The following is a 23,367-nucleotide window of genomic DNA, read 5'->3' on the forward strand; positions in this document are numbered from 1 at the left end:
GATACATATAGGAGAAGTGCCCAGCAACTCATATCCCAGCCTGGAAATATCAAGAGAAAAAGTATTGCCATGCTAAACTCCAGTTCTCCACCGCAAAAGGGTTGCACTCATAAGGACTGCACCTGTTGCACACTTTGGGCGTCACAAAATAGGACTTTGCCTGGCTTCAAAAGGATAAAGGAGTAGACTTCCTGAAAGCAACAAGTACAAAAGAGCTTTAATAAGTCACCTGCATCCATCATCTCCAGCGAGACATGCACAGCTGACTAGCTTCCTTGGACTATAAAGGCAATTCAGAGCTTCTGGATACTTGGCTGGTGTTGTGGACCCTCAAAGACCCAAAAGAAACATCTGCAGAAGAAGGACTGCCCTGCTGGACTCCTAAGGATCTGCTGCATTTATAAGGCTAAACAGGACGTTTCCTGTCTTAAAGGATAAGGAGTGGACTTCCTGATCCACAACAGATAGAAAAGTGCTGAAAGGGCTACCAGCAACATCAACAAAGACAGCTCCAGTTGACAAGCTTTACCTAGATTTTACTTGGATTGACAGGTGCATTGTGGGAGTTGTCCCTCACCTCAACACATCTTTATCAGCCATGTTTGTTCTCTTCCATTTAATTCTCCCAATCACACATATCCAGATCTATATCCATACTAAAAGTGAGGCAAGAGTATTTTAGAAAAGATTTAGGTTGCTAATGCAGACATTGAAACAAATACCTCTAATTGTAGCTCAAATAAGTTTAAGGTAAAAAACAACTCTGCAAAATAAAATAAATATATCTCTCCACAATAGTTTCCTCAGATTCTATCAACCAAAGGTACCAGCAAAGGTATGCTGCTAAAGCCAGCACATAACAGCTAGTTAAACCTATCTTGAGGCCGATTGCTAGAGCATTCAGTTTACACAATTTACAATAAAGGTTTCGCAAAATGCACTTCATAAAGTAGCAAGGTGTTACCATCAAAAAAGTGGATACATGACACTAGAAATGGGCTGTTCTGCTCGATTTTCCCGGCCTTCTTGTGAGGAAAAGATGATTAAATGTGACTTCAGTCTCTTACCATTCAAGTCTAAGGGTTAGAGTAGTGAATGGAGCCTATTTACTAGGCACTTCGACATGATCCTGTGCTCTTCCCCATAGATCAGGGCTTGCACACATAGCCTAGGGGATAGATTCGTTAGTATTAGGGATAACCTGTCCTGTAGTGAGGGTATTTCATGGAGCTGTGCTGAATTCAGGCCTGGTAGGCCTCAAACGGGAGAGACTCCATCTTTCTTTCTGCTCCGGCAGCTTGGGATGCTTCTAGGTCAAATGTAATGTTTTAGTTATGAGGTGTTATTCGCTTGGAGAGAACCGGTTCAGGCCGGCCCTTATCGAAGGATTGTATTTTTCTTCATACCGAAGACACTACATCAGGCCGGCCGGCTGGGAACGTGTCCTTGGTACGGGGAGGTACAAGAATTTGGTGGGCGGCAGGTTACAGGCCCGAATTTTCCATGAGAAAACGCACCTCTATATTAGTGAAAGTCTGAGGCAGTTACATGTTCAGTCCGTAGGCGGCATCTAGCCGTTAGCAGTAAAGCTACTACTTATTCCAGGGAAGACAGACGCCATCTTGAAGGCGGAGAAGAACCGAGAGACAGATGCTCTCCTAGCAGAATAGCCGGAGAGGAGAGAGTAGCCGATAAGGAAGAGGTCCCAGTGACTCGGAGAAGGGTGATTCCAGGCGAGCCGAGGCACAGACGAGAAGGGAACCTAGATGACCACTGAGTGCAGGCTACATACTACTAAGGTGATGTCGACCCTTTCTTATTAGAGTGTACAACTTAATCTTTCACTTTTCTTTGCAGGTTATGTGTTATGTTGTAATGTTATGTGATTACGTATGTAATGAGTAATAAAGTACCCAGTTTGTAGTGAACCAACATGTGCTGCGTGTTCTTGTATGAGAGGGTAGCCTATTCTTCTAGTCAGCTGCGGCTACATGAACAGATGTTAACCCTGATCAGGTAAGTGGTAACTGAATAAGGGAAAGAGGAGCCCCTCGAACCTAAGAACAGGCTATACTCGAACTGGCAATCCTTGTGTGATCTGATGAATAGTGAGATTGATTCCCTTTTTGTATGTTATGGTGATCATAGGATGAGCTGTCGCATGAGACTGCCGTCTAGGTAGAGAGGTCTGGATCCGTATGGGATCGCGAGGCCGCCGATTGTGCTGAGACTGCCGTCTGGGTAGAGAGGTCTGGATCCGTATGGGATCGCGAGGCCGCCGATTGTGCTGAGACTGCCGTCTGGGTAGAGAGGTCTGGATTCGTATGGGATCGCGAGGCCGCCACTTGTGATACTGTCGTATGGGCAGAGAGGTCTGGATCCGTATGGGATCGCGAGGCCGCCGATTATAAGAGGTCTTGGTATGTATAGTAGGAATTCCCTGTCCTTAGGTGGTAGATATATGTGGTTGCACTATTGTAAATAGGCCCTAGGGAAGGGGTAGCATTCTGTCTGGGTTAGTGAGGCTCTGATGAGCGGGTTCTATCTGATCCGAAAACCCAAGCAGAACATTTGGCGTCACGAACCGTTTACGAAACCTGTGTGCGTTGTGGTTGTATCGTGTTTGCTTTCGGCGCGTGCGTGGTTTCGTTTGTATATTATTTCTATATAATTGTGAGTGCAGTTTTTTCTCTTTCTTCTTTCTTCTTTCTCTTTTTCTCTTTTTCTTTCTGTTTCGAGATGTTTTCTAGAAAGTTGAAATCTACTTTTAAATTGCCCGTTGATATTCCCGGCTGGGATTCAACGCCTTATGAAGCCTTAGCCCGTGAGTGGGCTGATTCTACTGGTTTGAGTGAGAATTGGAATTCTTTTTTGGAGCTGGCGGAGCCGGCTAATGTGATTACTTGTTTACAGAAGGCGCCGGTATCTAAGGGTGATGAGCTTCCCGTTTTGGGACGCAGAGGTTGGATTGTTCTGTCTGCGTACAGGATTCTGCATGAGAGGTTGTTGCAGTTGCAGATATTGCATAAGGATGCGGAAGCGAACTTTGTTGAGATTCAGAATGCTCATACTTGGTTGCGGTGTCAAAATAAGTTGCTTGCTGACAAACTTGAGACGTACCAAACTATTGCCGAGAGGGCGGCTGTGCGAATTGCTCGTTATAAATACAAAAATCGGCGTGGTCGGGTTTCGAAGCGAAAGGTGCGTCTGGTCGTGGCGAAAGCCGGACTGGATTGGAATCCTGATGAATGGGATGGTAATATCCGGAACTCGAGTGATTCTCCTTCCTCGGGTGAGGAGTCTGCCAAGCGCGAGTCCTCTCGCTCCGGCCGTGATTGTAGGTCTGCTTCTTGCGCCTCTGATGGTGCACCCCATGCTTGCGCTCGTCCTTCGAGTGGGGTCGATGCTTCTTACACTGATTGTTCCTCTCTGTGTACTGGTCGAGCTCCTTGTGATGCTCGTCCCGCGGTCTCGGTGCATCCGGTTTTTCGGCGGAAGTTGCAGCAGGCTCCCGGTGCTCCGAATGGTATTGCTTTAGACTCTTTGGAGGATTTTACTCAACAAGAAATTAGTGATATTTTGCAGCGATTTCGGCAGCGAGCTGGTGAGACCTTACTCACATGGATGGTGCGCCTTTATGAACTGGGCGCTGCTGGCATTATGTTGGATTCTGGCGATTGTTTGAAGTTTTGTTCCTTGAGTTCGGATTCTACTGTACAGGATCATTTTCGTAACTTTAATGTTGGTGGTCAAATTTCTTTGCTTCAATTGGCGACTGAGGGTTGTAATCAAAAATATCCTACTGAGTCTGACTGGCCTGTGAATGACAAACCGTGGTATACTTTGCGCGATGCTGCACAACGTCTCAAAGAGGAGGTGATGAAAACGGCAATTTTTCTAAATACTGCTGACAGGTTGCTTGATGGTTTCTTAACATCTTCTGTGCGGAATCGTATTATTCGTTCTTCCCCTGTTGCTTATAAGCAGGTTATGATGACTTTATTGATTAATCAGACTGGTAACATGTTATCTGTGGTGCTGGAATCGGTACGCCAACTCGGTGAGTTGGGTGAGTGGTTTAAACCTGAACGGCAATCCCGGCCTGACACTCGTACTCCTGGTGACAATAAACTTACTAGACGTGATATGTTTTTTGGTCTTATGGCCGATGGTGTGCGGAAGGAGGACATTGATGGTGAGACTACTTCTCGTTTGTGGGAAATGTTTCGCAAACGTGGCTTGGATCGAAAGGAGGGTGCCCGGCGTGTTCGGACAACTGAGTGTGATCGTGGTTTTTCTGACGGTAGCGGTGATGACGACCGCCGTGGGCGCTCTGATCGTCGTGATGATCGCCGTTATGTACGTGATTTGTCCCCCCGTCATGAGAGAGACAGGGAGAGAGAGGGGGAAAGAGAGAGGGGGAGAGATGATTATGTTAACAGCAGACGTAGAGATTATAGGGATCAATCCCCTGAGTTGAGAAGGAGAGAGGATCGACACAGATTGGCCGATCGAAACCCGCAGTACAATGCAGAGAACAGGAATCCATTTCGTAATGGAGATGGATATGAACAGGAGGTATCGATACCTGGGAAACGTGAGAATCTTTATCCTGATTTATCCTGGTACACAGAACGCAGTAAAGATGACTAGGAAATAGGTCAAGCTCCAGTACACAGATGGGCTCACAGAGATAATAGACCCTATGTAGATATTGATATTTATTGGAGACATCGTAATGTCCAAAGGGCCCGAGCATTGGTAGATACAGGAGCGGAGGCCACTCTTATTCATGGAAAATCAAAGAAGTTTAAAGGTCAGCCTTTTACAATTACCGGATTAGGTGGAAAGGAAACTCCCGCAGTTCAAACTTTACTTGAAATGAGAATAGGTAGAATTCCTAGAAAAGAATACTCTGTATTAGTGGTACCACTCTTAGAATTCATAATTGGAATTGATATTTTGAAAGGAATGACTTTGCACTTAGATGATGGATGTTACCAATTTGGAACTAAACATTATATATCGTCCAGGCCTGTACGGGTTGGTCGTTTAAGAATTCCCCCCATAAAAGTTCCCCAGGCGACAAAAGTGGTTCGTCAGAAGCAGTATCGTATTCCAGGTGGTCATGAAGAGATTAGTACCACTATTCAGGAGTTGGTGGATGCAGGAGTTATAACCCCAGTTACTTCTGCTTGGAATAATCCTGTTTGGCCTGTACGTAAGAGTGATAATTCTTGGCGCATGACTGTTGATTATCGAGAATTGAATAGACACACACCCCCTTTGACTGTTGCAGTACCGGATGTTATTACCCTAATTGAAAGAATCCAAAAACATCCAGGTACATGGTATGCGTCCATTGATATTGCTAATGCTTTCTTTTCGATTCCGATTGCCCCTGAGTGACAGGAACAATTCAGTTTTACGTGGAACGGGCGTCAGATGACGTTTAGAAGTCTTCCCCAGGGCTATGTGCATAGTCCTACGATATGTCACCGGCTGGTGGCAGAGCATTTGGCTGAGGTACCGGTTCATCCGCGAATTCAGATATGTCACTATATTGATGATATTTTGATCCAAGGTGAAACACAAGAAGAAGTTCAGACCCAATTGGACAGAGTCATTGAGTGCCTGCGTGAGAAAGGTTGGGAAATCAACCCGGACAAATTACAAGGTCCGTCCCAGGCTGTGAAATTTTTGGGTATTAATTGGCATGAGGGGCACCGAGAAGTGATCCCTCAGGTTAAACAGAAAATTCTTGATTTTGCAGTTCCGAGGAACAGGAAAGAAGCCCAAAGCTTCATTGGTTTGTTTGGTTTTTGGCGCCAGTATATTCCTCATTTGAGTCAAATATTGGCCCCTTTGTACCGTGTCACTCGTAAAAAGAATGCATTTGAATGGGATAAACCACAGCAAGATGCGTTCAGTCTGGCAAAAGAAGCAATTCAGCATGCTCTGGATTTATGGCCTGTATGTGATGGTGATGTGGATTTGAATGTGTCTGTACAAGGCCTTTATGCGAATTGGAGTTTGTGGCAGAAACAAGGCAAGAGTAGAGTACCGTTAGGTTTTTGGACCAAAAAGTTACCTGATGCTGGTGAGCGTTATACACCTTTTGAGAAACAGTTACTTGCATGTTATTGGGCTCTGGTGGATACCGAGCAATTGACTTTGGGACATGATATAGTTTTGCGACCTGAAATTCCTATCATGCAGTGGGTTATGAGTTCGCCGAAAACTCACCGAATTGGACACGCTCAAGAGGCGAGTGTGATTAAATGGAAATGGTATATACAAGACAGGGCACGTGTGGGACAAAAAGGAGTTGCATCTTTGCATGAGCAGGTGGCACGGGCGCCATCGACTGAGACTGAGAGTGAATGTTCCGTACCTTTAGTACAGGAGTCTCCTGTTAAGTGGGGTAGACCTTTTGATGATTTGTCGGCGGAGGATAGAAACCATGTCTGGTTTACGGATGGTTCAGCAAGGTTCATAGGGACGAAACGGCATTGGAAGGCAGTGTCCTATAATCCGATCACACAAAAATTGCTGAGTACAACTGGTGAGGGTAAGAGCAGTCAATTTGCTGAACTCTATGCTGTTTATCAAGTTCTGAAACAAGAGTTACCTGGCACCTGTCATATTTTCACCGATTCTTGGTCTACTGCCAATGGACTGGCAGTTTGGTTACCGACTTGGCATTCCCATAGTTGGAAAATCCATTCAAAAGAACTGTGGGGAAAAGAATTATGGCAGGAAATTTGGGAAATGCTCCCACAGAGTACTGTTACAATCTTCCATGTGGATGCTCATACCCCGATAGACTCTCTTGACAAATTCTTTCATAACATTTCAGATGAGAAATCTAAAATTGCTGAGGCAGTGGTGGACAGGCAAGATTCTGATATTGCGGGATTGGCGAAATGGGCCCACCAGAAAGCAGGACACTTTGGAGAGAAAGCCACTAGCAGGTGGGCTGCTGATCGAGGAATTTATATTCCCCTAGATTTAATTAAAAATGTTATTCTACATTGTCCCATTTGTCAGCATATCAGGCAGCGCAAAGTGCCCCAAATTGTTAAAGGTCATTTACATCGCGGGAAATTACCCGCTCAAATTTGGCAGATTGATTACATTGGTCCACTTCCTCTGAGTAGGAATTGTCAATATGTTTGCACTATTGTTGATACATACAGTGGCCTGTTGGTGGCCCTTCCCTGTAAGCAAGCTACCCAATTGAATACTATTAAAACAGTGGAATTGATTATGATGTATTATGGTGCGCCATTCCAAATTCAATCTGATAATGCATCCCATTTTCGTGGAAGATTGGTACAGGAATTCTGTGTGGAAAACAATATTGAATGGGTGTTTCATATACCATATTATCCACAGGCCTCGGGTCTTGTGGAGAGGTTGAATGGCCTGCTGAAAGACCAATTACGTAAATTAACAGATGACAAGTATAAGAATTGGCGAGACTTTTTGCCTCAAGCGTTATTGATTTTGAATAACCGTCCTTTTCTAAATGCTGAATCCCCACTTATGCGTTTGTTTCCTCCGAATGTTGATGCTAAGCCCAATGAAATCAGAGAGATTGTGATGTACTGGGAAATTACTCCCGGAGCTTTGGCTCCATGTAGAGCGACCCCAGGGTCGGCAGGTTTAGACTTGCATGCCATGGATGACACCGTTATAAAAAGTAAGGATCGAGTCATCATCGAAACTGGTGTCGGTGTTCATATACCAACTGGAAATTTCGGATTAATCGCCCCTAGATCGGGGCTGGCTGTAAAAGGCATTCAGGTACTTGGAGGAATAATTGATAGTGATTATCAGGGAGAGATTAAGGTGCTCCTGCTGAATAGCAGTGAGGTTGACTTACTGATACATCAAACTGACCGAGTGGCTCAATTGCTAATAATGCCTGTTTTCAGTGGTGAGATCACAAAAGGCACTGCCCCAACGTTGCTAACTGTACGAGGCCAGAAAGGTTTTGGCTCCACAGATAATCCTGGGGCCAGAGTTTGGGTGCAGTCGCCTAAGAATCCCCCTGAGCAAGCAGAAGTCATTGCAACCGGTCAAGACAACACCATTTTAGTTATGAGACCAGGGAAAGATAGCTGGGAAGGAGTCCCGGCTGACAAATGTTACTTACGAGAATGAATAATGCTTGTATTTGATTCTCTTTCAGATCATTCTTTGGACTGTTGCTGCAGGATGTGTCGGCGTTGGACTCCTTTTGGGCTGGTACAACGAAAGAGGAGGGATCCCATCAACCCGGGCTGAGTTGAGAACCCGAGTGTCGCGTTCCTTCGCTGCGTGGGATTCGTCGTCGAACTTTTGGATTACATTAGCCAAACAAGTAACTAAAGCCCCTCATTTCTGCTTGACACCGATGAGATTGGTGACGGATATTCTAGCGACTTGTTTAGTTGCTGTCCCTGCTTCATTGGAGACTTTGACTCATATTTTTAATATATCGAGTGCTCGCCCCAATGTTCTTCTGGGCGATTTTCCTGCCCATGAGTATTGCCCCTTGTGTACTGTACTGTCAGACCCGATACCCCCCATCCAGTCCCAAATAGTTACCTATAATATCACACAAGGTGATTTGTGTTTTTTCCTTACTTGTGATCCTAGTGCGATTTCTGAATGTATGCGTTTAAGATTGAAAGGTGCCACTTCATTCACCGCTCATGAACGAACTTTGTGCCTTCAAAGGACACCGAAAACATGTACTTCTGTTCGGAATAACATGACTTGCAAGAGTTTGGTAGTTACCCCCAGTCATTATCGCACGATGTTACTACCTGCCGGATGGCTTTTCTCATGTGGTAATACTTCCTGCCCATATATTCCCGCAAATATTTCTGGAGGCCCTTGTGCCATTACTAGACTGAGCTTGTTAATGTTCTCATCACATCCGAATGCCAACTCTCGTGTGATTCGAGATACAGTGAGGTTACAGGAGGATTGTGACTCATCTTTGCATTTATATTCCAAGTCTGAATACCTTAGCCTGGCTATTTCAATTGTTGGTGTTCCTGCTTTGGCAGTTTATAATGCCAAATCTATTGGGAAAATGGCCTGCTGGATGGTAAAATCCATCAATCATACTTCTACAGTCCTGTCTGACATGCTATTAGACGCCCAGGGTGAACGTAGGGCTATCTTGCAAAATCGAGCGGCCATTGATTATCTTTTGCTTAAACATGGACACGATTGTTCTGATTTTGAGGGTCTTTGTTGTTTTAACTTGTCGGATCATACAAAATCCATTCAAGCTCACATTGATAAACTACATGACTTGACGGAAGAAGTTAGAAAACACATTGACCAGGGCTGGTTTGACTGGATCTTTAATTGGTTACCTGATTTGCACATGTTACGTCAGATATTAGGAGGTTTTCTGATTACTATCGGCATTTTGATTTCTATCTGTTGCTTTATTCAGTGTATTCCTTCACTACTTCAATTCTGCACACCTGGTACTAGACATAGATCAGTTAGTCTTGTTTCATATTATTCTTCCACAGATATTAGTTCTGTTTAATGAATGTATAATAGACTGAAGTCAAGGGTGAAATGTTCTGCTCGATTTTCCCGGCCTTCTTGTGAGGAAAAGATGATTAAATGTGACTTCAGTCTCTTACCATTCAAGTCTAAGGGTTAGAGTAGTGAATGGAGCCTATTTACTAGGCACTTCGACATGATCCTGTGCTCTTCCCCATAGATCAGGGCTTGCACACATAGCCTAGGGGATAGATTCGTTAGTATTAGGGATAACCTGTCCTGTAGTGAGGGTATTTCATGGAGCTGTGCTGAATTCAGGCCTGGTAGGCCTCAAACGGGAGAGACTCCATCTTTCTTTCTGCTCCGGCAGCTTGGGATGCTTCTAGGTCAAATGTAATGTTTTAGTTATGAGGTGTTATTCGCTTGGAGAGAACCGGTTCAGGCCGGCCCTTATCGAAGGATTGTATTTTTCTTCATACCGAAGACACTACATCAGGCCGGCCGGCTGGGAACGTGTCCTTGGTACGGGGAGGTACAAGAATTTGGTGGGCGGCAGGTTACAGGCCAGAATTTTCCATGAGAAAACGCACCTCTATATTAGTGAAAGTCTGAGGCAGTTACATGTTCAGTCTGTAGGCGGCATCTAGCCGTTAGCAGTAAAGCTACTACTTATTCCAGGGAAGACAGACGCCATCTTGAAGGCGGAGAAGAACCGAGAGACAGATGCTCTCCTAGCAGAATAGCCGGAGAGGAGAGAGTAGCCGATAAGGAAGAGGTCCCAGTGACTCGGAGAAGGGTGATTCCAGGCGAGCCGAGGCACAGACGAGAAGGGAACCTAGATGACCACTGAGTGCAGGCTACATACTACTAAGGTGATGTCGACCCTTTCTTAGTAGAGTGTACAACTTAATCTTTCACTTTTCTTTGCAGGTTATGTGTTATGTTGTAATGTTATGTGATTACGTATGTAATGAGTAATAAAGTACCCAGTTTGTAGTGAACCAACATGTGCTGCGTGTTCTTGTATGAGAGGGTAGCCTATTCTTCTAGTCAGCTGCGGCTACATGAACAGATGTTAACCCTGATCAGGTAAGTGGTAACTGAATAAGGGAAAGAGGAGCCCCTCGAACCTAAGAACAGGCTATACTCGAACTGGCAATCCTTGTGTGATCTGATGAATAGTGAGATTGATTCCCTTTTTGTATGTTATAGTGATCATAGGATGAGCTGTCGCATGAGACTGCCGTCTAGGTAGAGAGGTCTGGATCCGTATGGGATCGCGAGGCCGCCGATTGTGCTGAGACTGCCGTCTGGGTAGAGAGGTCTGGATCCGTATGGGATCGCGAGGCCGCCGATTGTGCTGAGACTGCCGTCTGGGTAGAGAGGTCTGGATTCGTATGGGATCGCGAGGCCGCCACTTGTGATACTGTCGTATGGGCAGAGAGGTCTGGATCCGTATGGGATCGCGAGGCCGCCGATTGTGCTGAGACTGCCGTCTGGGTAGAGAGGTCTGGATTCGTGTGGGATCGCGAGGCCGCCACTTGTGATACTGTCGTATGGGCAGAGAGGTCTGGATCCGTATGGGATCGCGAGGCCGCCGATTGTGCTGAGACTGCCGTCTGGGTAGAGAGGTCTGGATCCGTGTGGGATGGCGAGGCCGCCACTTGTGATACTGTCGTATGGGCAGAGAGGTCTGGATCCGTATGGGATCGCGAGGCCGCCGATTGTGCTGAGACTGCCGTCTGGGTAGTGAGGTCTGGATCCGTGTGGGATCGCGAGGCCGCCACTTGTGATACTGTCGTATGGGCAGAGAGGTCTGGATCCGTATGGGATCGCGAGGCCGCCGATTGTGCTGAGACTGCCGTCTGGGTAGAGAGGTCTGGATCGGTATGGGATCGCGAGTCCGCCACTTGTGATACTGTCGTATGGGCAGAGAGGTCTGGATCCGTATGGGATCGCGAGGCCGCCGATTATAAGAGGTCTTGGTATGTATAGTAGGAATTCCCTGTCCTTAGGTGGTAGATATATGTGGTTGCACTATTGTAAATAGGCCCTAGGGAAGGGGTAGCATTCTGTCTGGGTTAGTGAGGCTCTGATGAGCGGGTTCTATCTGATCCGAAAACCCAAGCAGAACATGGGCTGAGAATTTGCCTTGTTGAGTGCTAAAATCAATTTGTCTTTATGATGGGAATGAGCAGGGAACACACTCAAAATTAAAGAGCTACAAGAAATGTTTGAGAATTTCGAAGTAGCTGAAAATGTATTTTAGGCTTGGGAGTAAACATAGTGGATTGAATGTTTTTTGGAGCACAGCTGGAAGAGTAAGAAAACAAGTTAAAGTAAAATTGTTAACATTAGCAAAATCAACTTTATAATCTCTGATTATTCAAGTTCAAGAGCTACTTTGAACCAAATGTTCCAAAATACTTCCAAAACCAAAATTTCAGTTTTTAGTCATAACCAACATGATGTGTGCGCGATTAGAAATTTTCTTCCTGGCATGAATCATACGTTGTGTCTTCGCCGCCCATAATTAGGTTTGCCGTATGTAAATGAGCCCAGGTAAAATTTTATGTCCAATACGTGTCAGTCGTGTAATGCCATTTGTTTGGTGTAGGGACACTGTCCTGATGTGGAGATTCCACCTTCATAACACTGGTGTTTAGACAACAAAATATGGTCAACTCATAATGAGTCTATTTCAAAATTGGGAAGGAGTTCTGTATGTGATTCATTTCTGTGTTCCAAGTAAGAATTGCACACTCCTTTAGTATAACCTAACGTAGAACTCAAAATATCATTTGTCTTGCTTTTGGTGACATTAGAACGCGATGAAGTGAACTACAACCTAAAGTGTTAAATCTAAAATTGGAAAATATGTATGCCTTTGATATGCATTTGACAAGAATATGCAATTCTATTAGGCCATAGACAAGGGTTTACCATATTTTCTCCTCTGTTGTATATCATGTTTCCAAAATATAGGACACAATTCATCAGTGCCAGGCAGTAGCTTATGAACATATATTCCAACATAGTGCTACATTCAGCGGCAACTGGATCAGAACAGCAACAAAATAGTTAGCACATGAAACGGCGATGATGAGCTTTCAAGGAAAAATGTATATGTCAGAAAATGGCAAGGTTTTGTTTGTGGCAATTTATTTTAGTTACCTAAAATGAAAACTAACTTTGCTATCATTCAATCTTATATTTGGAGACACATTTTCAAAAATGCATGCAATGTTGTTATTTGAATAATAACACGAATTATGAGAAGTATTGCTCATGTTCTTTCTTTGGTACCACAGGGCACTTGCTGCTGTGGTTTTAATTCATTTCACATGTGGAGGGATTTCTTTTTTTTTTTTTTTTTTCCTCATTTGCTTGCCCCACAATCCCAAAAAGAGACGCCGATCACCTTGGATGTCGTCTGGAACTTGATATAGTTATCTCCCAGACCCGAACACCAGTAAAACACAGACCGGCGAAAGACGCTCTGCGGGATAATATGGGGGGAGGAGAAAAATAAGAGGGCACACCAATCCCCTCACTACTCCATCTAGACTTAAAAAGCCTTTCAGTAGGAACCACCAAGGAACCTTGGAGTATGATGGCATAATCATCGGCCCGGGGAAAAAGAAAAAAAAAAAACCCCGGAAGGTCTGCCGAGCCCTTCTACCTCCACTGAACTAGCAAGTTCCAAAAGGTGAGGTTACGTTGGCCACATGATCTGGCCAAGTCCACCTTAGATGTGTCATATAGGGACATTAGCCAACCTGCGTGTGATGGTGCCTTCTGGTCAACCCAAAATTTGCAAATCTGCCGTCTGGCCAGCAGAATTGCATAAAACAAGAAACACTTTGCCTGCCCCGTGATATTATCGTCCACCCCAAATATTATTAACGGCAATGTAACAGATATGGATATCTTAAGACTAGAGTCCAAAGTATTCTTTACTTCCTGCCAAAAGGTGTTAATAAGTGGACAATCCATAAACATGTGGACATCGGAGGCTGCCGGGAGATTGCACTTATTACAGCATTTTCCAATCTGAAATTTAGATAGCCTTTGAGGGGATAGATAGGCTCGATGAACAGTAAACAAGTGATTCAGCCTCAGCCAAGCCGGCTTAACCACTTTATACAGGAGAGTGAACGATCTTATCCATAGGTCCTCACACTGCATACCCATGACCCCTCCCCACTGCTCATCGGGTAGAGTAAAGTCCCCATCCACCTCCTCCTGAAATGCCCAGTACCAAAAGGCTACCTCTTTCCCCCCCTCTTGTCTCTCTACCAACTGTTCTTCCAGGATGCTACTCCTCCCCAAATGTACCCTATTCCTCAACAATTCCCGGGACCAGCTAACGAGCTGCATATATTTAAATCTCGATAGTGTTGGGCCAACCTTCTCATATAACTCCTCCCAACCTACCAGTGCCCCTCCCACTAGCAGATGTCCCCATCTTACTATCCCTGCCTCCTTTATGGGAGTTGCGAGACTATCCCTCAAGCAGGGAGGGAGCCCCGGGGAGTCCCAGATTGGAGCGAAACTTGAAAAATAGGGCAACCCTACTCTTTCTCTAATCATCTTCCAAGCTTCTGCCAGTGATTGTAGGGTCTTTAACCTCACCTTCTTGAAGAACTTCCGGTCCCCGAATTTGAATAGAAAACCATCAGAAGGCAGATCCGCCCCATTCAACATAGCCTTGAACATTTTACCGATTGATGCACTTGATGGAGATTTCAGCAACATCCTGGAGTATGACAGCTGAAACGGCCAGGCATAATATTGTATGTCTGGAAGTGTGAGCCCCCCTTTCTCTCTCCTCCTTCTCAATTTTTTCCAGGCCAGTCTGGTTGATTTATAGTTCCACACAAATTAATTTATATCTTGCTGACACTTTTGAATTTGCTTAGACTCAAAAGCTAGAGGGATAGTATTGAACATAAATGTATACTTAGGGAGGATGGACATTTTTACTAAGCTGTGGAGGGATTTCTTATTGATACTGTTGATGTCTGATGCGCTGGGGTGGTCACCACTGGTGATCCTGTGTGAGGCTTTGATAAATGCAATCTTGTCAGAAATGGTCACCATTGCAACAGTGATAGTGTTTTTAGCAGCCCTGCCATAGATCTGAGATACCTCACATTGCCTAAAATGCTGTAGGCCTTGTTCTAAACAGTAGAGGTGAAAAAACCTGGGCATTTGTCTGTGGAAATGTTATTAGCAATGCCTTCTGATTATGGCCTGCAGTGGAGGGAGTGATGTGGAGAATCATGAGGTTTAGGGCTGCTGTGTTGGCCCTTTGACTGCAAACCAATATTTTACAATATATTTCAGGATAAGAATGTGTTAAAAGGTTTGTGAGCACTGACGAGCTCTGCTGGGAAACAGTTTAACAGAGACAATCCCAGAAGTAATTTCCCCCTTAGAATTCTATAAAGTAACCCCAGGTGGGTAGATCCAAGAGGGCAGCCAGTTGTGAGGAATGAATAAACAAACCTGCTGCCACCTCCCTGGTGACTTCAACATGACATAAAGAGCCCTGGATGGACCCAGACCTCTTGTCTGCCACCTCTGAGACTCAGTCAGTAGGTAAGTGTGCTGAGAAGCAGGGATGGGGCTGGGCTTCTGCATCTGGGTGCAGCTGGGACACCGAAGAGGATATGTCTATGAGCCTCACACTTGTTTAGAAGGAGTGAAACGCATATGTCTTTCTTGTTAGCAAAAACAGAGGGGCCATCTTTTCCCCTTCAGAATTGTAATGATTTGACGAAAACTCGATATGTGGAAAACTTCACCTGCACAAATGTCATGATGTTTTACATAAAATAATAACGTATAATTAAGAAATGTTCAATTATTTAATTGAGGGAGAAACATTCTAAAACAAACATTTTTTGTAGGTAAACAATTTAAATTGCGACAATGATGATGTTATTTTAAGCAAAAAGAATGTAACCACGTTTTCCACTTCTAATATTTTCAGAAAACAGCAGAACAATGTGTGCATGGGGCATAGCTGAAAAATGCCACACATTTCACAATGTCATTGCATTGTAAAATAATAAATAGAAACATTATTTCCAGGCGGAATTTGCTTCCGCATGCTCCTTATAAAGTTTAAAAGAGTAAAGCACACTCACACGCTGCCTAAACTCGTCAGTAAAGAAGTGAAAGAGTCTGCACCTAATGAGCCAGGCTTTGCATGTCCCTTCGAGGAGTTGTTGCTCTGAACAGAGATGTTGGGACAAGAGGCCCCTCCGGATTCTGCACCAATGATTAGGAAGCTGCGCCTCAGAGGCGGTCCTGGGCTACAGCACCTGTTTGTGATCACTCGTTGGTAACGAGCTGAACATCTTCTTGTTGCTAATGTATTGTGAAGTCAGTTGCCAGTGACATCGCTCCCTCACAGTCCAACTTTTCCTCACCCACCTTCACTTTTTACTTTCGCACTCTTGGACTTTCCAATCCTAACATTTAAAGAAAACCGATGTTGCCCGCTGTGCCAGACTTTCAGAGCAGGTGTCAATTACAGATTGGGAATATTCCACTAGTTAGAGACACCAAATGATTGCACCCCTGCAGAGTCCTTTCTACTTGCCTCATCCAGGGTAGACTTAGGTCAACAAGGTGATAAGTTTAATAGCCACCATGCTGGAGGTGTTGCAAAGTAGACACATGGGTGATAAATGAGTCACCCCCTCCTCCTAATTGCATGCAGAGGTCATAAGTCCACACAGAAGATCAATATCTAGCAGAGAATACAACCTTCTGGTCATTAAAGTTAGAGCTGAGAATTAAACTAACTTTAGGGGGTGGCAGATCTAATGATCTTTCATTTTAGGAGGATGCCTGGATATAGACTATATAGATATAGGGAGGGGGGAGGGATTGCAACCCTGCAGAGTCTAAGGGGCTTATTTATGAGATGCCTGCTTCACTTTTGCACCTCATATCGTGGTACATGCATGACGCAGGGCTCTCATAAAAATATATGAACCCACGCAAAGCCACCCTGTGTGACTTTTCAGTGGCCTTATAAATCATGAGTGAGGCGAAGCAGCGTAAATCGCTGCGTATCCTTACTCTGTGCTCAGGAGGCGTTCCATGGGCAGTGCGATGGGTTTCCCCATGCAACTACCCATGCAATTTGACGCTGCCCCAGATTTACAAAGTGATGTAAACCTGTGGAAGCATCAAAGCCATACGCCTCCCGTAACAAGGAGATATATGTTCATTTCTCCTTGTTTTTTCCTCTTTTAGTGTGTGTTGCATTCTAAGGAAAGGGCCTCATAGGCACAAAACAATCCTGCATACAACGGAGGCCCCCTTGCACCATGATCCAAGGGGCCCTACATTGGTGCTAGACTGCCGACACTGCACCAGCACATGGGAAAGGGATAGGAATGCACCGTATTCCTTAAATACGGTCCATTCCTGCCCTTTCAAGTTGCCTTAGGGCAGCACAGCAAGAAGACTTGTACTGCTGCCCTATGCCGAATGCCATAAATTAGGCCCCTAGATAATAAGCAGATACAATACAATATCATCTAAACCCTGCCTCTGCCTCTACTTGGCAAAGTGTTCTGAACATTGTATGGACGCTAACATACCTCGCTGCTGCCTTGGATTAACAGATAATGGGTGAATAACACAGGTTGGCTCCATCGCCTCTTACTGTGCAAGTCCATTAATCAGTTTATGTGCTTCTGTGCTGCAGACCCCCAGACCTGCATCAATATGTGCAACATGGCTTAAAGTGGAAACCCATCCCCCTCTACCTCTGCTGTATATTGCACCAATACACCACCAAACCAGAGCATTCTGAAGACCTCATTCATTCTCTGCAACTCTGCACAGAAAGCCCCTAAGTTCAGTGAATGAAGTAGATCCATGAAGGACAATATTCAGTTGCCTTCCAGGCAGTGTAAATATACAATACCACCGGCATAAAAAATAAAAACTTTAGAATCCAGGCATAAAGACATCACGTCATTTTAACATCTTATGCCAGTGGGTCCTACATTTTTTGGCACACAACCCACTTTTTAGATGTCAAATGTTCACTGTTGACTTTTAGTGGACATGATGAGGAGTGATGTTTTAATATAACTAAAGCATCCTGTGGTGGCACATTTTCATTTGTAGAAATCAAATGTTCCTTTAAATTGCCACTAACTTTGTGCATGCACGTTTACTGATAAAGCTACATAGGACACAAATAATAATGTGTGGAAATCAGGTTTCGGTGAATATTGATCATTTGTGCATCACCAACTAAAGTTTCCTGATTTGTTTTGATCTGTTTTCAGGAAACCTCAGAATTACAAAAAATGGGCTTCATTTTCCTTTCCTAACTGCTGAATCCATACACTTCATTTACAGGTATTTACATTTTGTTGTGTTTTGAAAAAAAACAGCATCCTACATCCTTTCTTTTCACACTCCCTGTACTCTCACTTTAAAAACTCCTCTTATTTTGAAGTCAGAGAAAGAAAAGTAAACACCAAGTATTTGTTAAAAGAATGAGCATCAATTTTTCAAAAGACATAGCCTCACTTTTGAGCTCTGTCTTTGAAGCACCACCAAATAAACACAGATTTCAAGGGCATCTCTATTTATTGATTGGGCGATTCCCAACCAACTAATAATAATCTCAAAATCCATCAGTGGGTCGTGACCCACAGTTTGGGAAACACTGTTTTAGGCTGTATTTATTGAATAAGGGGCGGAGATACTGTCTCCTTGCTTGCAGAGAATTAGTGTACATTAACATAAAATGCAAAACACCTTTGTTGCCTTCTTGCTTACAATTGCAAACACTTGTGAATAATTGTTTTATAGCCAATGTGCTTTCATTGATCCTAAACCTTACGTACAATGATCTTTTATCACAGGGAATTATTGATCAAATGTAGCTTCCAGATTTGACACTGGTTTTGAGTTCCTGAAATTGTGAAATTAATGTGCCTCTTTTCTTCGCTTTTTGGGGGGCACCAATATTTCCCTTTGATTAGCTCTAGGGTTAGGGGATTCATTGTCTTATGAATGGTCCACAACTCTGCACATCTAGTCAGTGATACTCAAAGTGCGACCCATGTGACCTCCTGACCTTTACATGCCGCCCCCTGGACAACAGCAGCACTGGACTCGACTCCGAATGAACATTAAGAAGATGCTAAATAAACTGGCATGCATTTCTGTAAAGGTTAGTTTAAGTTTAAGAAAAAGTAGCTAGGTTGTCCATCACAGCTTGAATTTAGAAACACTTTTATTTATAAAGACATCTTGAGGCAGAAGTTCAAAGATTCAAATAGTGTATATTCTTAACATGCAGAACCGTTTCACCTTAGTACATCAGATTATATGGGTATATTGAGAAATATACACTATTTTGTAAAGTGATATTTTTCAAACATGAATGTAGAAACTTTCATTCTCCAACCCCACACTCTGACAACAATGCCAATCGAGAACTAAGAGCAAGTCAGTTGTTACATGCAATCGTTGGTTGGCCTGGGATTATATTATACATGAATAGTCAAACACAGAATTAGATTTTATCCAGCACACATCCTGAAGTCATGTATTTCGAGATTCTCATATGCAATAGTTAAAAAGGATGAAAAGTGAAATAAAACAATCGCCTAGGATCACACAATTTAGTTAGGAGGAGTAGTTGGGATTAATCCCAATTTTTGGGCTCATATTGTGCAATTCAAACACTAGGGGGCTTATTTATGAGCACTTGCGCCTGTTTTGTGCTGCGTTACGTCACTTTTCGTGACCCTGCGGTGGTATAAAACATGCACCACGTTGCCTCATATTTACAAGGTGACGCATATAGGCAGATTCTTCACCTTGTAACGCCCTACGTTATATTATACCTGCGTCAGGTATAATGTATGCAGGGTGGGCGTTCTGTCGTAACATAGCCCAATAGAAGTGTTGCAGTGAAATCTATGAGATATCACTATGACACTTCTATACCGCCAATGTGCCATAACCTTACGCCTGCCTCATAGCAGGCGTAAGGGTGATGCAGGCCCTTTCACATGGGGCCTGCCCCATGTGAAAGGAACATTGCTGGAGTTGCGTCAGGCTTCCGACACAACTCCAGCAATACGCCACTTTTTGCGTCGACAGATACGTCAGTAATACTGCCGTATCTGTCATTCCTTGCAACATGATGCGTAATATTGTAAATATGACGGATCATTGGTGTCGCATCGCTGCTTTCACGCAGCGATGTGCCACTTCTCATAAATGAGGCCCTAGATGTATATGCTTCGCTTCTTCTATGCTCACTTTATTGCCAATGCCCTCAAACTCCTGACCTCCACCCTGCAGGCATCAATGCAGACCTCCATCACATCTCATACCAAGGTTGGTGGCCCCTGGGAAATTGTTTGTGAGTACCCATGACCTAGATTTTTACATTTTCTTGCAATGTTGTTGAACCAGGGCAATTTATTCGAGCTGTGACTTGACCAGACACATGCATGGCTTTTAGATAAATAGCCAGCTGTGCTTCCGTCCCTAAGAGGACCCAGTACTAGATTGGCTTGAGGGCTAATATACCTTCAGTCAGTGGCCGAGCAAGGGGGAGTTGGGGGCATCGGTCATAGGGCAGGAATCTCCAGCACCCCCCCTTCGGTTGTACATGCAGCCACCTGGTGGCAAACACAATGACCGCCATGGGCGGGATAACGTCTAGCTACGCCGCTGCCTCCAGTGTTATTCATGCCCAATTCAGCCCTCAGTGCAGCCATAGGGGTCCCAGGTCCAAAGAGTAATAAGCGATGGAAACATTGTTTTTTGTTTTTCTCCCTTCTTGTGTCCCCCTAGCTCTGCCAGCTTGGAGTAGGCTTGGATAGAAGGCTCCATTTATGTTGACCACATTTGTTGCAGAGCTGTAGGACAGTGTTACAGTATTAGCTCATAATAACTTAGAATTGTTGCTATCTACTTGGCCAAGAATAGTTTCTTACCACATCTAATCCCCAGTTAACCATAGTAATGTAGTCATTCTAGAGCCCTGACAACATTTTAAATACGTTTTTCAGATTTCTCTTTGAATTCAATAAATATATAAAGTTTTTATTTTGTGTGTAGATCATTGTATTATTTTATTATACAGTAATTTTTCGAAGCCTTTGTGTAGCCGGTGCATTAATAGTTCAGTGCAAGTCAGTAACCCAGTCTTGTTTGCAAAGAGAAGCATTGGAATTTTGTCCCACCCACAGCTGGAATATCCAGGTACAACGCTAGAAGGTTTACCAATCTAGTTTATGACCATAAAGTAGGAGCTAAGAAGCAACCCTTGCTTACATCAGTGTTCATTTCAAAACTATGGCTTTTCCTTAGGAATTGTATTCAAATTGTCTCAGATAACCTCCTGAAGCTCATTAAGAAATTGCTCATTGACAGTCACAAAAATATTCCAGTTGTCTTGTTAGGAAAGATTGGTGATTATCACATTTGTGAATCTTATCACACACCTGCCAACCTGCTCTGCCTCCACCTCACCTCTTATACAAAGTTGTATCTATTTTATGTATAGCACAAAAAGCAATTCTGGATAAAGCGCTGTAGCAATATTTATTTGCTGCATCCGTGTCACATGATTTAAACAAGGTTGAGTTCGGAACATCTGATCATGAGAAATTTTTGCACAAACCCCTCATCCACCAACATATGTCACAATGCCTTCAAAGTTATAGGGCCTGATTCACAGAGGTAGCTTACACTTGGAGTTTACAATTTGGAGAATTCATAAACCCATGGTGTAAACTCACTACAAATGTGTAAGTTATTTCTCCATCCCTTAAATATGGCAATTGGCTAACTCTATTGTGGGTGGATGACATTCTCTTTAAATCCCTCCATGAGCCTCCCTAAACCCCTCTTACTGCTCCATAATTCCGTTCACTGTTGTAGAAAATCTGCTCCTTCTTTAAGTTACTTCTCTATGTACTTTCTGACATTGGCTAAGACTTATACGTGCATGTGCCGAGACGCCACAGTCAGGATGGAGAACTCTACACATATACGTATGGGTCCTACGGAGATGTAAAACTCTGCACGCAGTTTGTGAATTGCAATTTGCTGTACATTTTATAGTACTAGAAAGTGTGGTTGGTGAATAAGGCCCATATAGTTTATGGCTAGCTACACTGTAAGTTATGTATCACTAGAATGTACAGGTAGCACTTTCTTTAAATGTGATATAGTCAATATTGGGATTCCTATTTTAATTTTAAAATTAATGTCTTCCAGGAGATAAAGTACGAAGAGAATATGGAAAATCAAACAACCCTGAAGGAATTCATAATAGTTGGGTTTGTTGTTCGACCAGAGCTAAAGCCACTGCTTTTCACAGTGTTTCTATTTATTTACCTTTTAGTCATCTCTGCCAACCTTGTGATCATAGTGACTGCAATTGTGGAACCTCGACTGAAAACTCCAATGTACTTCTTTCTCCAGAATCTGTCCTTTTTAGATATTTTTAGCACAACTGTCACTTTTCCAAAACTGTTGGCAATTTTCTTAGAAAAAAGCAGGACTATATCCTTTGCTGGCTGCATAACCCAGATGTATTTGTTTCTGTCTTTCACAAGCATAGAATTCTACCTTCTTGCAGCCATGGCTTATGATCGCTACGTGGCCATCCATCACCCTTTACGATACACTGACATCATGAACAAGAGATCCTGCCTTTTTCTGGTAGCTTTTTCCTGGGTGCCTGGATTTCTGGACATGGTTCCTCATGCCGTCTTGGGGTCACAATTGTCCTTTTGTGGCTCCAGACTCATCAACCACTTCTTCTGTGATCTCACAGCTCTGATGAAGATTTCCTGCAGTGATCCACATGATATTGAAGCTCTGATTTTTGTTGAAGCTATCTTTGCAGGTCTCATTCCCTTTTTACTAACTGTTACCTCTTATATTTATATAATTCGTGTAATTCTAAACATTCGCTCTGCTGAGGGGAGGTACAAGGCCTTCTCCACATGCACCTCTCACCTCACTGTTGTCACTGTTCTGTATGTGTATATGTTCTGCATATATGTGCGTCCTGCATCCTCCTACTCACCAGATAAAGACAAGCTGCTTGCCATTGTGTACTCTGCTTTCATCCCAATTTTCAATCCTCTGGTTTACAGTCTTAGGAACAAAGATATGAATGAAGCTCTGAAAAAACTCATAGGTAGGAAATCAATTGCATGATCTAAAATGAGTTATTTATTGAGCAGATTTTCAAAGCTGCTAAAGCCCTTTAAAATATATATTTTTCAGACTTTCAGGACGTCACGATTTGATTTAACTAGTGAATGTCTTTTATTAAATATGAATGGTTTGGAATTTATTTTGTTGCATGTTCCCACCCTCTCAGGACACGTCTATGGGAACAACACACTGTAATGCAGTAGCGTCTGACTCCAGGCTTTGTCTCCCAACAGCATTAGTCTCATTAATAAAGAGATCAAGAAGGTAGCTTTTTGGTGACCTGGCCATGAGCTGCACATTTTTGTTAGAACTGAACACATTTAAATGGGTACTTCCCTAACAAGAGTATTGTTTTACAGGGCCATTTTTAACTCAAGATCCACTTTATATTTATTTGCTGTTAACTGTTACTTAACATGTGATTTTACTGTGCTGCTGTTGTATTTGACTTTGTGATTTTGTAATAGTGAATCTATTGAAGGCCTTCAAGGCCGCGTTCTTACGCTTTGGGCAGGGGAGCTTATCAGAGCAGGAGCATACATTGTGGCGCTTCATTCCTATTATAAATCTTTGCTGCATTCTCACTTCCTGTCAGCCATATTGGTG

The 23,367-nt window shown here is 43.5% G+C and overlaps 1 protein-coding gene across 1 annotated transcript; it reads left to right on the top strand.

The window, feature by feature from the left end:
• The first annotated feature begins 21,831 nt into the window (after window positions 1–21,831).
• LOC146813276 (olfactory receptor 5AR1-like) lies at window positions 21,832–22,761 on the top strand. Its single transcript, XM_085615353.1, has one exon. The coding sequence runs from the start codon at window positions 21,832–21,834 to the stop codon at window positions 22,759–22,761; it is 930 nt and encodes a 309-aa protein (XP_085471479.1).
• Window positions 22,762–23,367: the final 606 nt, after the last annotated feature.

Source organism: Triturus cristatus, chromosome 7 (assembly GCF_964204655.1).
Source record: "Triturus cristatus chromosome 7, aTriCri1.1, whole genome shotgun sequence".
NCBI classification, from domain to species: domain Eukaryota; kingdom Metazoa; phylum Chordata; class Amphibia; order Caudata; family Salamandridae; genus Triturus; species Triturus cristatus.